The sequence below is a fragment of the Equus asinus genome, chromosome 30, assembly GCF_041296235.1.
Source record: "Equus asinus isolate D_3611 breed Donkey chromosome 30, EquAss-T2T_v2, whole genome shotgun sequence".
Taxonomy (NCBI): Eukaryota; Metazoa; Chordata; class Mammalia; order Perissodactyla; family Equidae; genus Equus; species Equus asinus.
This window is the reverse complement of record NC_091819.1, coordinates 10598453-10612649: the sequence shown is the minus strand read 5'-3', so window position 1 is coordinate 10612649 and position 14197 is coordinate 10598453. Positions and strand designations below refer to the sequence as shown.

At 33.5% G+C, this 14197-nt stretch overlaps 1 protein-coding gene across 4 annotated transcripts in view; it reads right to left on the bottom strand.

Moving 5' to 3' along the window:
- Nucleotides 1-14197, bottom strand: part of BRINP3 (BMP/retinoic acid inducible neural specific 3) — a 393852-nt gene that overhangs the window by 362801 nt on the left and 16854 nt on the right. For all 4 annotated transcript variants that reach the window (XM_070501568.1, XM_070501567.1, XM_070501566.1 and 1 more), the window contains exon 2: nt 7738-8023. In XM_070501568.1, coding sequence (XP_070357669.1) covers nt 7738-7973 — 236 coding nt within the window. In that variant the 5' untranslated portion in view covers nt 7974-8023. The remainder of the gene's footprint in view (nt 1-7737; nt 8024-14197) is intronic.

The window sequence follows — 14197 nt, the reverse complement described above, 5'->3', positions numbered from 1 at the left end:
GGAGTTTGCAGGTTTGGATCCTAGGCGCAGACCTCGCACGACTCATCAAGCCATGCTGTGGCAGCATCCCACATACAAAATAGAGAAAGATTGGCACAGATGTTAGCTCAGCGACAATCTTCCTCAAGCAAAAAGAGGAAGATTGGCAACAGATGTTAGATCAGGGCCAATCTTCCTCACACACACAAAATAATAAAATGTAGGGATATATTGTGTTGAAATTTTTTATTGTGTGGGTTGGAATAAAATCAAATTTTGTATATATCCCATGTTTATTTTTAAGAAGACATATATTACATCTTTGCTGCAAAATTCTGTATATTGGTACTATTGTACTGAATTTAATACTCAAATTATCTGCATTTTCCTACTCCTATATTGCTTTTTCTGTGGTCTGTTTCATCCATGAAGAATAAGAAAGGCAGATTAAAATTTCATGTCACAGCTATGTGTTTGTCAATTTCTTTAAGAAGATTTCGTATAATATTCTATTCAGTAGATAGTATTATATGGATTTTAAGAGAATTGATCATCTCTATACGTTTTACGTCAGGTGTAATTTTGCTGTAGGTAACTTTGTGACAAGTAGCATATTCAAATGAATCCATTCGAGTAATTATTTTTAGAGCTTGAAATATTTACATTTATTACATTATTTTTGGTTTTTCTATAGTCACCTTATTTGAAGTTATTTTTATCCTTTTCATTTAACTTTTGACTTTTATATGTTTATTTTTAGGGATAGCAGGGAATGTAAAGAGATATATGATGCTTTCTGCATCTACCAGTTGTTACCCTTAAGGTTTGCAATAACATTGAAACTTATTTTTCCAGTTCCTACTTTCAGCATTTAAATAAATGTAAATTTCAACTCTCCACTTAATTTTTTTAAAGGTTTTACTCAAGCTTTAACCTGGCCCTTCTTCTAGGTATTTATGTATATCATCTGAGCTTATAAACCCAGATGATTTAAACTTAATCTCTATCTTTCACATTAAATATTGTCTCCTCCAAGAGTTATATTTTAACAGTTCCATGCAATTTCATAACCCTATTTGCAATTTTTACACTTAACTCTCTATGTGATGCTTTTTAATGTGGATTTTATTCCTGTTGCTGTATTTTATTTACATTATTACCTTATCTTACCCAATTCCTTTTTCTTTTCAAAGAATTCTTTCCTTAGCATCTCTTCTGTTTCACAGATGTCACAGTTTCTTACAACATATTGAGAACACCAGGTGTGTATGTGTGTATCTGCTTGTGTACATGTATGTTGGAGACAAGGGATCATAAAGAGGTGATCTCTTTCACTGAATCTTTATGATAATTCTTTATTCCTTTTCTCCTGCCATTTTTTTATTTGTTCCTTTCGTCCTTCAATATGCATGGTGTCCCTACAGTGTGACAGACACACTGTCATACACTACAAACCCCAAGATGCTATTACGGTTTTATTTTATTTATGTCATGTGGAATAAAGAGAGCTCTATCAATACCTAGATTTTGCTAAGAAATACAGTGTGTGACTCACTTTTGCCCATTCGCTGTTTGGTTTGCTGGAGAATGCACTGATTTGTAGAGTTTGGGCTTAGTTCTCAGGGTGCTAAGCCAAGATTTACCTGGGCATTAATTTCTCTGATAGTCTGTACAAGAAAGTCCATGAGAAACTCAACTGACTGCGTTCAGGGCTCCCTTTCTTCCTGTTCCTAGTTACTTCTGAGAGTCCTTGTCATTGATACATTATCATCAACGTCAGTAATTACTTATTTCTTCTTGGATTTGCCAGATTTAGCAAATAAAATGCATGACAACCAGTTAAATTAGAATTTAAATAAACAATGAATGAGTCTTTAGTATAAGTAGGTCTCAAATATTGAATGGGATGTAATGATCTGGCCACTGTCTACCTGCCATGTTATTCTTGGGAACTACCATCTCCAAAAGTGGTGGGAAAGAGAGAAATTGAATTTATACTCTGGGTTACAGCACAAAGTAGGGTCCTACAGGAGAGAGAGGGCTGCTTTATTAGGCATCAACTCTGGGTTTCAGAATAGGTAGCTGATAGTAGTGATGTAGTTCCCAACTATGTTTAAGAGAAGTGTCACCTTTGACACGACTATTAGGTTTGCTTTATCTTAAGCATTAAAATGTTTGCTAATCACTGATTCTTACAACTATGAAATGGCTCTCACATTCTGACAGAAAGTTGTGTATTAAAAATAGTTAATGTTTGGCCTGGCCTCATGGCCGAGTGGTTAAGGTTCCGTGTACTCTGCTTTGGTGGGCTGGGTTCACGGGTTTGGATCCCAGGCACAGACCTACTCCACTCACCAGCCACACTGTGGAGGTGTCCCACATACAAAAAAATAGAGGAAGGTGGGCACAGATGTTAGCTCAAGGCTAATTTTCCTCAAGCAAAAAAGGAGGGGGGACTGGCAATGGATGCTAGCTCAGGGTGAATCTTTCTCAGCCAAAAATAAACAAATAAAATAAAAATAAAAATCATTATTATGTTGTTATGAGTTTCCATCTCCCTCCTCCCAATGGATTAATGGTATTTTAGTAGGAAATTTGAAGTGACTGTGTCAGGAATTGCTATCTAGATGACATTTTAAACCAGAATCCCCTCAGTTTCTCTTTTAAAAATGTATACATTCTTTAATAAAGAAGCTCTTTATAAATGCTACCATCTTTAGCATTTCATATTATTTAAGATATCATTAATAAATGCCTATCCAATTTATAATTCCTGATGAAGAATGCTAGTGTCAATTATATGTGGCACACAGAAAACCTTCCCAAAACTTAGAGGCTTAAAAAAGATTTTTGTTGTTGTTGTTAATGTTTGTGGGAGAGAATGAGCAATATTGGCTGTGCTCAGCTGATTGGTTCTTCTGGTGTGTCTGGGATGACTTGCATAGTTTCAGTTTTCCACCAGTTCAGCAGGGGCTGAATATTTTAAGATGACCTCACTCACTTCTCTGGTGATTGTTATTGTCTGGTGGTTATCATGTCCAGAGAACCTCAACTGGCCTGGTTCTTCTCTGCTCCATTTGGCCTCTCCTCCTCCAGTAGGCTAGTCTGAACTTCTTCACAGAGTGGTTTCAGATCAGATTCAGGGCAAACCCAGTGCACAAGTACTTTATAAGCTTGAACTTGCATCATATTTGTTGATGCCACATTGACTGAGGCGAAGTCCATGACCAAGCCCAATGTCAATGAGGGAGGGAATACATGAGGTCATTGAGATGGGGAAGCCTGATTCATTGGGAACCTTGACTGTAACAGTCTAACACAATTTTATTAGGTCTCCAGCAACACAAAATGTATATTAGGTAGGATATATTTAGTAAGCAAAACTGAATAATACAGGAAAACATAGAAAGAAGAAAGAGTGGTGCAACGGATTTAGTTTTTAAAGATCCGAATATTTAATCCCAAAGGTGTAGTCAATTATCTATGGGGTCTTTTGTTTTTGTTTTTTTTTAATTATGGTAAAATGGTCATTGAATTTAAATTCAGAAACATAAGGTTTAATTATTTTTTACTGTTTGTCTGTTATTTGTAGACATACTATTTAAAATCGCTGAATGTTAGTTTTTTGAAATTGATATAATAACACTATCAATAGAAAGCTGTAGTAAAAATCATATATAAAAAATATGGAAGGCTTTGTAAACAAAAATTTTATTTTTGTACATGAATGCATGCATGGATATTAAAATATAATGGGGTATATATTGCTTATGTAATTGAACATTTCTATGGAATTTAAGAGTGTTGAATAAACTTTAATAGTAAATATTAAATTCGAGAATATTTAAAAAGAAAGAATTAATCTGCTTCATTTAAGGACTCCAGCCTTTCAATTCAAAGCTGACACAATATTTACTTACTTTTTAAATTTTTTATGCTGTGAGACGTAAAATCCATATGAATAATTGTCTAAAATATAGACTTAAAGTCTAAAGAAAACCAGTGTAACAACTACCCAGTGTAAGAAATTGAGTGTTGTCATTATCTTCGAAATCCTCATGTTCTCCCCTAAAAATGCCATCCTTCCCCTGTCCTCATAGAGATGACCAGTATCTTGACATTTGGTATAGCAATTTCCTTGCTTTCTTTAGGTTTTACCAACCATCTTTATGTATGCATCCCTAAACAGCAAGGATTTAATTTTGGCTGTTTTGTGAATTTCATATAATAGAATCACATTGTGTACAAATTTTTCCTGTGTTGTGTTTCTTTCACTTAACATTCTGTTTAGGGGGTTCATCCACCACTGCTGCTGGTGGCTATAGTCCTGTTAATGTTAATATATCTTAATTGATCAGTACTTTTTTTTGATGTTTAATGCCTGTGTTTTAAGAAATCCTTACATATCTCAGTATCATGAAAGTATTTTCCTCTGTTTTCTTCTAAAAACTTAATATTTTCCCTTTTCTATTTAAATATTGATTCTATATAAAGTAGATTTGTGTATACGGTGTGAGGAAGAGATCCCATTTCTGCTTTTCTCATATAGATGCACAAATTGCAGAACCATTTATTCAAAAGTTCACCCTTTCTCATGTACTATTTCATTATACCCCAGCCATGTACGAAGTGTCCATATATTTGTTTATCTTTTTCTAGGTTATTTTGTCCTTTACAAGTCATTTTTTAAATATAATTTTTTCAGGGAAGTTAGCTACAAAGCACAGTGTTTATCTCAATTGTCTCCTATTCTCATTCAAAGTTTGCTTTGGAAAATTCTCTGGGGAAGCAAGCTAAGTTATAGTAATATGACTATATTATTTTGAAAAATTATAAGAAAAGCATCATCATTTTCTCCATGATTCACTTGCATATTGGTTAAGCAAAAAATGGTAGAAATTGGGGGGGGGAAATGATCTTAATTTTGTTTTACCACATCTGAAGATTTATGCTTGTGAAATATCTCTTTTATGGGAATAAAAATCACCACTCTATGACCTTAGAATTCATATTCATGGCTCAAGACAACTATGTCTAAGTTCGAGTTTCTAAAAGTGAGTCCACTGTCCAGACCTCTTGTAATTTATTAAAAGGATGAGGATTTCCATGGCCTGGAAGAATTACGCATTTGCTGGTGTGCATACTGCCTGAGGGTGTTTCTAGAACATCATGACTGCAATCACTTATTAAGGGGCTAAGTAGGCCCCTATCCTAGACTTCAGTGGACAAAATTCCTCCAGGCATAGCCCATTTTCTAGAAGTAGGAACACTTACTTAAAATGCCTATCCTTAGGTTCTATTACTAACCTTTAGCTAAGAGGGGAAGTTGGCTGAAAATCCAGTTTTTAATATTTAACTAAATGAGAAGTTAAGTGTTAGAAAGCTTATTCTAGATCCTCCAATTCACTGATCTACTCAGAACATAACCACCTCTTAAGTTATAGTGTAGTTTCAGAACAAAACCTAAAAATACTTATAATACACTTTAATTTGAAGATACTCTGTAAGCCTGATGAGTTGACAAAAATGCACCTTGTCAAATGTAATGGCACTTATTTTTTCTTTAGGCCCTGACAGTGATCCTAGTTATGCTCAATTGTTATGATCTGGCTGTTCTATATTTAAGGTGAAAAAGAAAATATGTTGCTGGAAAGGAGATAAAATGAAGAAAGACAATTGAAGGAGATTTGACCTAATTATTTTAACAGGATTAATATGTTTTACATTCATAACTAATGCCTTTCAGAAAGTACATCAATGCTGTATTCTGCATGAAGGAGCTTATGGCAATAATAAAAAGCACTGGTAGAATCAGCTGATTACTTTTCAAAATTTTGTGGTCTTTTAAAATGATAAATTTAGTGATTAATAGGGAAAAATACTGGTTTTCCATCTGTGTGTCTTAAATATTCACAAAATCTGTATTTTAAGGCAAGCATTTGTGAAAGATAAAGTCTCTAGTAATCATTTTTCGAAAACAAATATTAGAAACAAAAATATAGAAAGTTATTCTAATCCTTGGATTTCAGTCTTCTCTAATATCTCAAAAATAAGGTTAACTTCACCAAGAAAAACTCAGATCCATTATATCAGATGGATAGGTGGATAGCAGTCTCTGGAATTTAAGGAAACACTAGTTGGACAAATAAAATATCTCACTGTGTCAATACCAAAGGAATCCTCATGAATATATTATATCGTTCATTTTGTAGCAACCATCAATGATCATAGCATTGTTAGGCAAGGTTTCAAGGGTGAGCCAAATAATGCCTCTTTCATTGAGCCTAGAACCTCTGAAAACATGTCAAGCTGTGTTTGCAACTCACAACCGATCCACCGATAAGCCAAACCACAACAATCACATACAAGCCAACATCTCAAACCTCCCAAGAGAGACGCCATAATCATGGAGACATACTCTGGCATCAGTTTGTTTGACAGACTGTTAGAAATCCTCTTGCAGAATGCTGAAACATAAGACATTCTTACAATCTTAAATTCAAGGGGCTCCACACAATTTGTGATGGAAAGCTGGCTAAACCAAAGAACACATGGAAAAATAGATACAGCTGGAATCATTATAGATTGACTGTTTCCCCTCTGCATTTCAGAAAGAAAATCTTTAATATTTGTCACTGCATTTTTTAAAAAATTAGAATAAGTCTTTTAGCAGCTCTGGCTGCCTGGACTATGGAATTGCTTATTAAAAATAAAACAACAACAACACAGCAATAATTGCGTGATGCTTCATGGAGCTTGCTCAGTACCCTCAATCTCTTCTTTAAACATGCATTGCTGATGGGATTTATAAATTTCTCACAATGCTGAGAAAAGACTGCATACAGATCAGAAGCGGAGTGCCCTCTGGTGCACATACAACATAAAATAAAATATTTATAGCCCAGGATCTACATAGATACAGACGCAAAAATACAAAACTATGTTTTGCTTCCACATAAATGCTACACCAATCACTAGGAATTGTAGACGTGGATCATGAAGAAGCAAACCAAACTGATAACTTTACATGAAAGATTCTTTATGGCATAGATCAATGCAAGCTAATCCATTCGGGCAACCACTTGTACATTCCCCTATTTAATAGATTCTCTGGGCTTGGGGGGAGCAAGGAGTCCCTTGGGCTTAATATATGACTCCTTTTGTGTGACTTATTTAATTTCAAATATAGAAAAGCAGTCAAAGTTAAAGGCCACAAATCTCAATCTCCTCCTTTTTCTTGGCCTTCGCTATTATCTCCTATTTATCTGCTATTTCTTTTTATCCCACTGCCATTTCCTCCAGCTTCTGAATGTACAATTACCTTTTAGGCCAAAAAGGATCAGGGGATTCAATTTCTCAGTGACTAGTAGAAGATATAGTTTCCACTTAAGCTAAAAAAGGTAACATAGCTGGTATAAGGAAGAAAGGAAATGCCATTCAAGAAAATTCATTTAAAAATGTGGGTTATTTAAAATGACAAGCTCAGCCTCAAAGTTGATTGGAATTTACTTTAAAGCAATGTAGCATTCTTAAATTCGGGGGTGATGCACAAGTGGTCACCATTATCTAGTTTTTCTGTGATAGGTTACATCTACAAGAAATGCTTTTAAGTAACAAGAAAACACTACTATGGTGAATAGCAATAATAACCCTTCTGATGATAACCCTTTCCCATCTGAAACTTTCCCTTAGAGAAACTCATTTATACACAGCCTTCAAGGAAGATATCTCTGTAATTGCTTTCCCTTTGCTTCATACCTGTATATCTTGTATCTTGTGCTAAATCCCTGCCGGCTTCTGTCCACAAAATCTGTGTATTCCTGTGAGCGATGGAAGGGTCCCTTATCAGAGAGGAGCCAGTCGAAGGGGCTTGTGGCATGCTGATCCGAAACAGCAGCAACCGCTAAAACCCAGCAATGAAGACTCAGGGCTATCCACTCCCATAGAGCCATCAGAGAGAACAATTCAGCACCAGCTCTGCTCCGCCATATCATGCTTCCACTGGGGATTTAGAGCCTTCATTCTCTTAGCTTTCCCTCAACACCTAGACAAAATACACAGGCAATTAGTTAACCCCTAGAAGATTCTTTGCTGGCAAGTAAGGTGCTGAGGTGGCTAGTGCCTTCTTTTAAAAATCTAATATCATTGTTTTAAATTAGACGATAGCCAAAGTGAATAATAAGTAAACCAAAACGATTTCTTTTTTTCAAAGTTCTATATATTTCATATTTTGTGTCTTTTTGTACTTATTGGAAAATAAGTCACTGAGTCATAAGAGGCCTTGTTATGACAGTGTGACACAGTGCATCATGAAAGCCTACGGAAGAACTATCAGAATCTTCAACTAATAATTCTTTTTTTTTGCTTAAATGTTTTATAACATTGGACACTTTCAAAACAAATGCTAAATATGTTTAATTATTTCATAAATTGTGCTATAAATTTTAATACTAGATGTATTTTATTACGCACTTTCGTTATTTTGAAAAATGCTTTAAAAATGAGTTAAAGATATACAGGTATCATTTCCATAATATAGATAAACTTGCATGGACTAAAACTGTGGCTCTAAGAATGCATAAATAAATAAAAAATTGTGTTGATGTGCATGTGCATGTGTGTCCATCTAGCTAGCTCTCTCTGTGTAAATGGATGGATGGATGTGTGTTGGGGGTATGGGAGTGGAGGTGTGTATTTGCTCAGAAGTTTTTTTCCCATTATTCTACTAGGGACAAACTTCCCTGATTATTTAATCAGAATCATAATTAAATTATTTCTAGGAGCTTTAAAAGATTTAAATGTGCATATCTGTCTTATTCATGAGATAAATAGGCATACCTACAAAATTCATATACACACACAAACTAGACAATGCAGATTATACATAAACTATGAAACCACATACATTAATTTATTCAAAAAAGCATTCAAAATAAAGTAACAAGAGGTGTAATCCCAGTGTGGTATAGTATAAATGACATTACACAAAGCAACTGATGCAATGTCTATATGCTACACAAAATATTCCACAGACATTTTAACTCAGTTTTATTTTCCACCCTCACCAATCTTTTCCAATATTATTATTTATAGCACAGAGAACTATGCAAAATATAATTCTAACAAAAAAGTTTTAGTTGTGAGAGTTTTTAGTCAGCAAAATTTCTTTAGAAAGCAATAAAAATGCACAGTATTAAGTAAAATATTTTAATTATAGTAGTTGCAATATTTCTCTAGTGTTTGGATAAGGCAAATAGTTTTAATTTGCTTTCTAGTTATAACTCTATAATTCATAATTTAATCGTGAACTATTTATATAATGAGAAATGTACAGCAATAATTTCGCAAATATGAAGTAACTCAAAACAGTGATACAATATGGCTGACGTAGGTCATCAGATTCACACAATTAAAAAGATCAATACCCTCATACTACTATTAGTTGCCCCAATCATATCAGTTGTCTCAATCATATGAGCTGTCCCAATCATGTGAGTGTCCCCAATCATATGAGTTGCTGCACTGTAGTGATTAAGAAATGTCCTCTTTTGTAAACTACATAGGAAGTCTTATAAGTGAAGACAGTTTAAAAATAATTTATCATAACAAAGGATCATATCATATAACACAAATTCTGGATCTCCATCAATTATTTGTGTAAATGTAGTGTTGTCAAATGATTCAACTCATAGCTTCGAATTCAGATGAAGAATATAAATATTTTGTACATATTGTTTTGTTATGTGGGAGCTATACCATTTACTATCATCTCCTGTGACTAATAATTATTTCTAATTTTTCTTAAACACACACTTTTATTCTGCTGATCATATATATTCAAGCTAAGAACATTTAATCAGTGTTACAAAAAAATTTAATTTTCTTACGTAAAGTACATAGAATAATGCCTAGCATGTGGTAAGGATATTAGGAGTGATTCAAAGTATATTTCATACTGGTATGAAATCATGTAATTATATACCATAAAATTATACCAACGCTTGAGCTTAAGCACATGAGTTTGTAAGACACAAAGTGTTAACAAAGTAGGATATGATTGACCTAGATGGCATTTAAGGTCCTATTCTAAAATTCTATAATTTTTCAAGATATAGTTACCCAGAACTACAGTTTTTATTCTTTTCTGTATCAAGTATGTTGAAGATGTTTCATCGTCCTCATATTCCCTAATCTTAACATAAAGGAAGATGCAAAGATTTTCTTAAATTATATGTAGACGAACTGCCTAAAAATGTTAATATTAGGTTTTAATTATTTCTGTTTCGTCTACTTCTAATTTGGGTACATGTTTCCACTTCTGTTCAAAAATGAGTTTTTCTTAAAGCATAGTTTGTTAGTACATGTGGATATCAATCTTGTCCAAATTTAAGTTAATTTACAGGATTTCTTGAAATCATTATAAGATCTTTTTAAAGAGATGTACAATAGAGAAAGTGTGGTACCCAACAGTTCCACTGAAGCTGTCTTTGAGAAACTGCCTCGCCGAGGTACAAAACAGAGAGAAAAGCACTGTTAGAATACATTAAGACAAGGATGCTGGCTTCCCCAGTTCCGCAGAACAAGTGGCCATTAGACTCAATTTTCACTAACAAAAGGACTTCATTCACCTAGTTTGTCACAAAATCGGGTAAATGCACATTTGAATCACCCTTGCATGTGAATACTAATTTTTAAATTATTATTGAATGGGCTGAATTGGTTCCTTTATTTGGCTTGAGTTAATAACCATATGTACCCTTGTGTGAGAGCTGACTTTATAGATAGATTGCCAATGACAAAAGTAGTGAATAAAGCCCCTTTGAGGACATTTGGAGGTCACTACTGAAGTAAACAGCTAACCTTACAGGTACTGCTAAGGAAGAGGAATCATGATGAAAGAAAATAAAAATTACTAAACTAATAAGTGAAGTCATCAATTTCACTCCCTGGAATACAGGGAAAGTGAAAAATGACCTTGAATCTACTATTCCTGAATATGTGTCTAAGCGACCAACAGATCAAATGGCAATGGCAATCTACAACATTTTCCAGAACATATAAGGGTGCATTTTATGAAGACTAAAAAGAGATTGAAGAAAGAAAAAAACAATAAAACTTTAGAAACAGAACAAAACGAAAACCATGAGTTCACGTTAAAAAAAGTGGTGTTTAATTAAAAAGTGATATTGATCAAGTTTTTCTTTGCATAAGGTAAAAGGAAGCCATAAATATTGGAATATCACACTGTTTAAAAAATAGGTATTTAGTACGTGGCCCGCTCTTACAACAAATTGTTACTCACAAAGTAAAATTCACTGGAAACGTTAGCATCTTATACTTTATTATTTGCAAATACGCAATGGCCTTGAAAATCTGTGCAGAAGAAAGCATGACAAAAGGACGTTACATATACAGTAATATACACTAATGTATATAATATATAATAAATACATAAGATATTATGTAATATAGGTGTATATAAAAATATATATATATACCTATTCACACATATATTCTAGTATATAATTATTCCTCCTCACTAGCTGTCTGTAATCCTATTCCAGGGTGCTGGTGCATTACTTTTATCGCAAATATTGACATATCAAGAATTGGAAATTCATAAATAAAATATTTCCTATAATATTAAAATGAACTCAGTTTATAATATAGATTGCCAATGACAAAAGCAGTGAACAGACTCCCTTTGAGGACATTCAGAGGTCCCTACTGAAGTAAGCAGCTAAACTTAGGGCCATTACTAGTAAAGCTGAAACCACAAAGATAGAAAGACGATTATGTATCACTGACTTAGACATAAGGTCCTTTAAAGCAGTGGGTCATACAGAGGCTCATCTTTTAGACCACATTATCTCATTATCCAATATCTAGTTGGTTGTTCAATACTAATGATTACTATTTGTTAAACAATTGACATTGCATGCTATATAATTTCTTCTACATGTGCATTTCGACTGATTTTTGCTGCTAGCACATCCAAAATATTTTCTCAGGGAATAAAACACACTTGTGATTTTGCATATGCAAAGAAGTTTCATAAATAATTGTTTTAAAGATATGTTGTTATTTTGAAATATGTAAAGCCCACAGAAAAGTTGAGAGACTAGTACAGTAAACATGTATATTCCCCAGCTAGATTCACTGTTTATATTTACCACATATTCTATTCTTTCTCTAAAGAAAACTGACAGATTTGCCAAAGGTCATATAACCATTCTCCAAGTTCCTTATCTTGACCAACTGCTACATTGCTCTATAAAATAGCTCCTTAACATTCATAATCACTAATACTGAAGCTTGTAAGTGTAAAAAGTTGAGTTTTCAAAATGAATGAAATCTCCAATTCCCAAAGCCGTTGTATTTACTTAGAAGCCACATTTTCACAAATAATTTAGTGGAATAGATATTATATAGTATTCTATTAAAGAATAAATATTAGAATCGTTTTATTATAAAATACATATACTTATACATAATAGTCCCAGAATCTATTAAAGCATATAGCATATTATATTGTCATATATTACATAATAATGGTAATTATTTTATTATATGTTGGAATGAATGATAGCCCTGAAGTAACTTCATTAAATATAACATTATATAAGCAAATAAATGATAGAAGAGTTAAATATATTTTTAACTGTATATTTTCAAATGTTTTTCCACTTAGTTACTCATTGTTTATATTCCTATTTGATAGAATTATTATTATAGGAAATCAAAATAATAGAGTAAATCTTATTGATCACCTACAATGTGCAAAATACTCTGATATGTTTTGAGATGGGAGTGGACCATAGGTATCACTAAAAATACCATTTCTGTCCTCAGAAACTTACAATCAAATGAAGAAGGCCATATGGAAGGCAGGAAACACACCCTGTGATACTCTCTGTTAGAAAGCAAGACCTCTGTCAACTAAATTCAACATTTTCCAAATTTTTTCTCTTTCTGGTTTCCTTATCTCATAAAGGATACTTTATTCACTCAAATACTTAAGCCCAAATCCTACTTTCCTCTACTTTTTCACTCATTGCACAAATCTAACCAATTCCCAAGTTCTATGTGTTCTTCCTCCTAAGAATCAAATCTATCATATTCTCTCCACGCTCACTTTACTTGACTGGGTCATTCTGTACCCCCAATACTACCGCCATTGCCCCTCTATTGTGAATCACTACAATAACTCCATAATTGTTCTTTTTAACATCCACGTGGCTCTTTCCAGTCTGTTCTTTTTACTACAGAATTATCTTACTAAAAAGTTAAATCTGAACATACGACTCTTCTACTCTCATTTATGTAATTGTGCCTTTTGCCTTCTGGATAACACTCAAACTCTTTAAAATAATTTATAAAATTATCTTCCCTTCCTTAGCTCTTCATCCACATCCTCCCTCTGTGGGTATGACACCACCACTATCAACCAGACAACCACTTTGCTTCAGTCATAATTTTAGTCCTTGAGTTCACCTCACTTTCCCCCCATCCTCAGGATCTTTGCTTATGAAGTGTACTCTGCCTGAACCATTCTTTCTACGTAGATCCCTTCACTGCTCAACCCTGACCTATCCTTGAACTTCAGACTAGATTGTCACTTCCTCCACAAAGCTTTATATGACTTTGCAAGGTTGGTTGGTCATGATTCTATTACATAATCAATTATAGCACATTTATATTGCATATTTATTTATATATTTTGTCTATTTGTCTGCATATCTCCGTTCTTCCCAATTAGACTTAGTTTTAGGAGGACAATGACTGTTCCTGTTTTAATGACAACTGAGTACAGTTAGGGAAGTGACTGAAATAGTTGCTTAATAAGTATTGATTGAGTGAATGAATAAATGATGATTAGCTAAGAACCAAATCCAGGTATAATTAATGTGATATGGACCGCAAGATTAAGGAGACTCCTTCTACATGGAAAGAAAAAAGAAAGACTTACAGAGCGTTTGCATCCAAACTATACTCAGGATGACAATCTCTTTAACAGTTGAGAAAGGAAGAAAATGGTGTTCTAAGGTAACGGTTTGGTGTCCAAACCATAAACATAAATGGTATGTTCAAGTAATATCAAGGTAAAGCATTCTTAATATTCAAAAACTGTTAATAACAAGGATATAAAAGTACCATTATTAATTATTAGCTTTAGGTACAATTATAAGGAATTACCCCGGTCATGTACATAATTGTG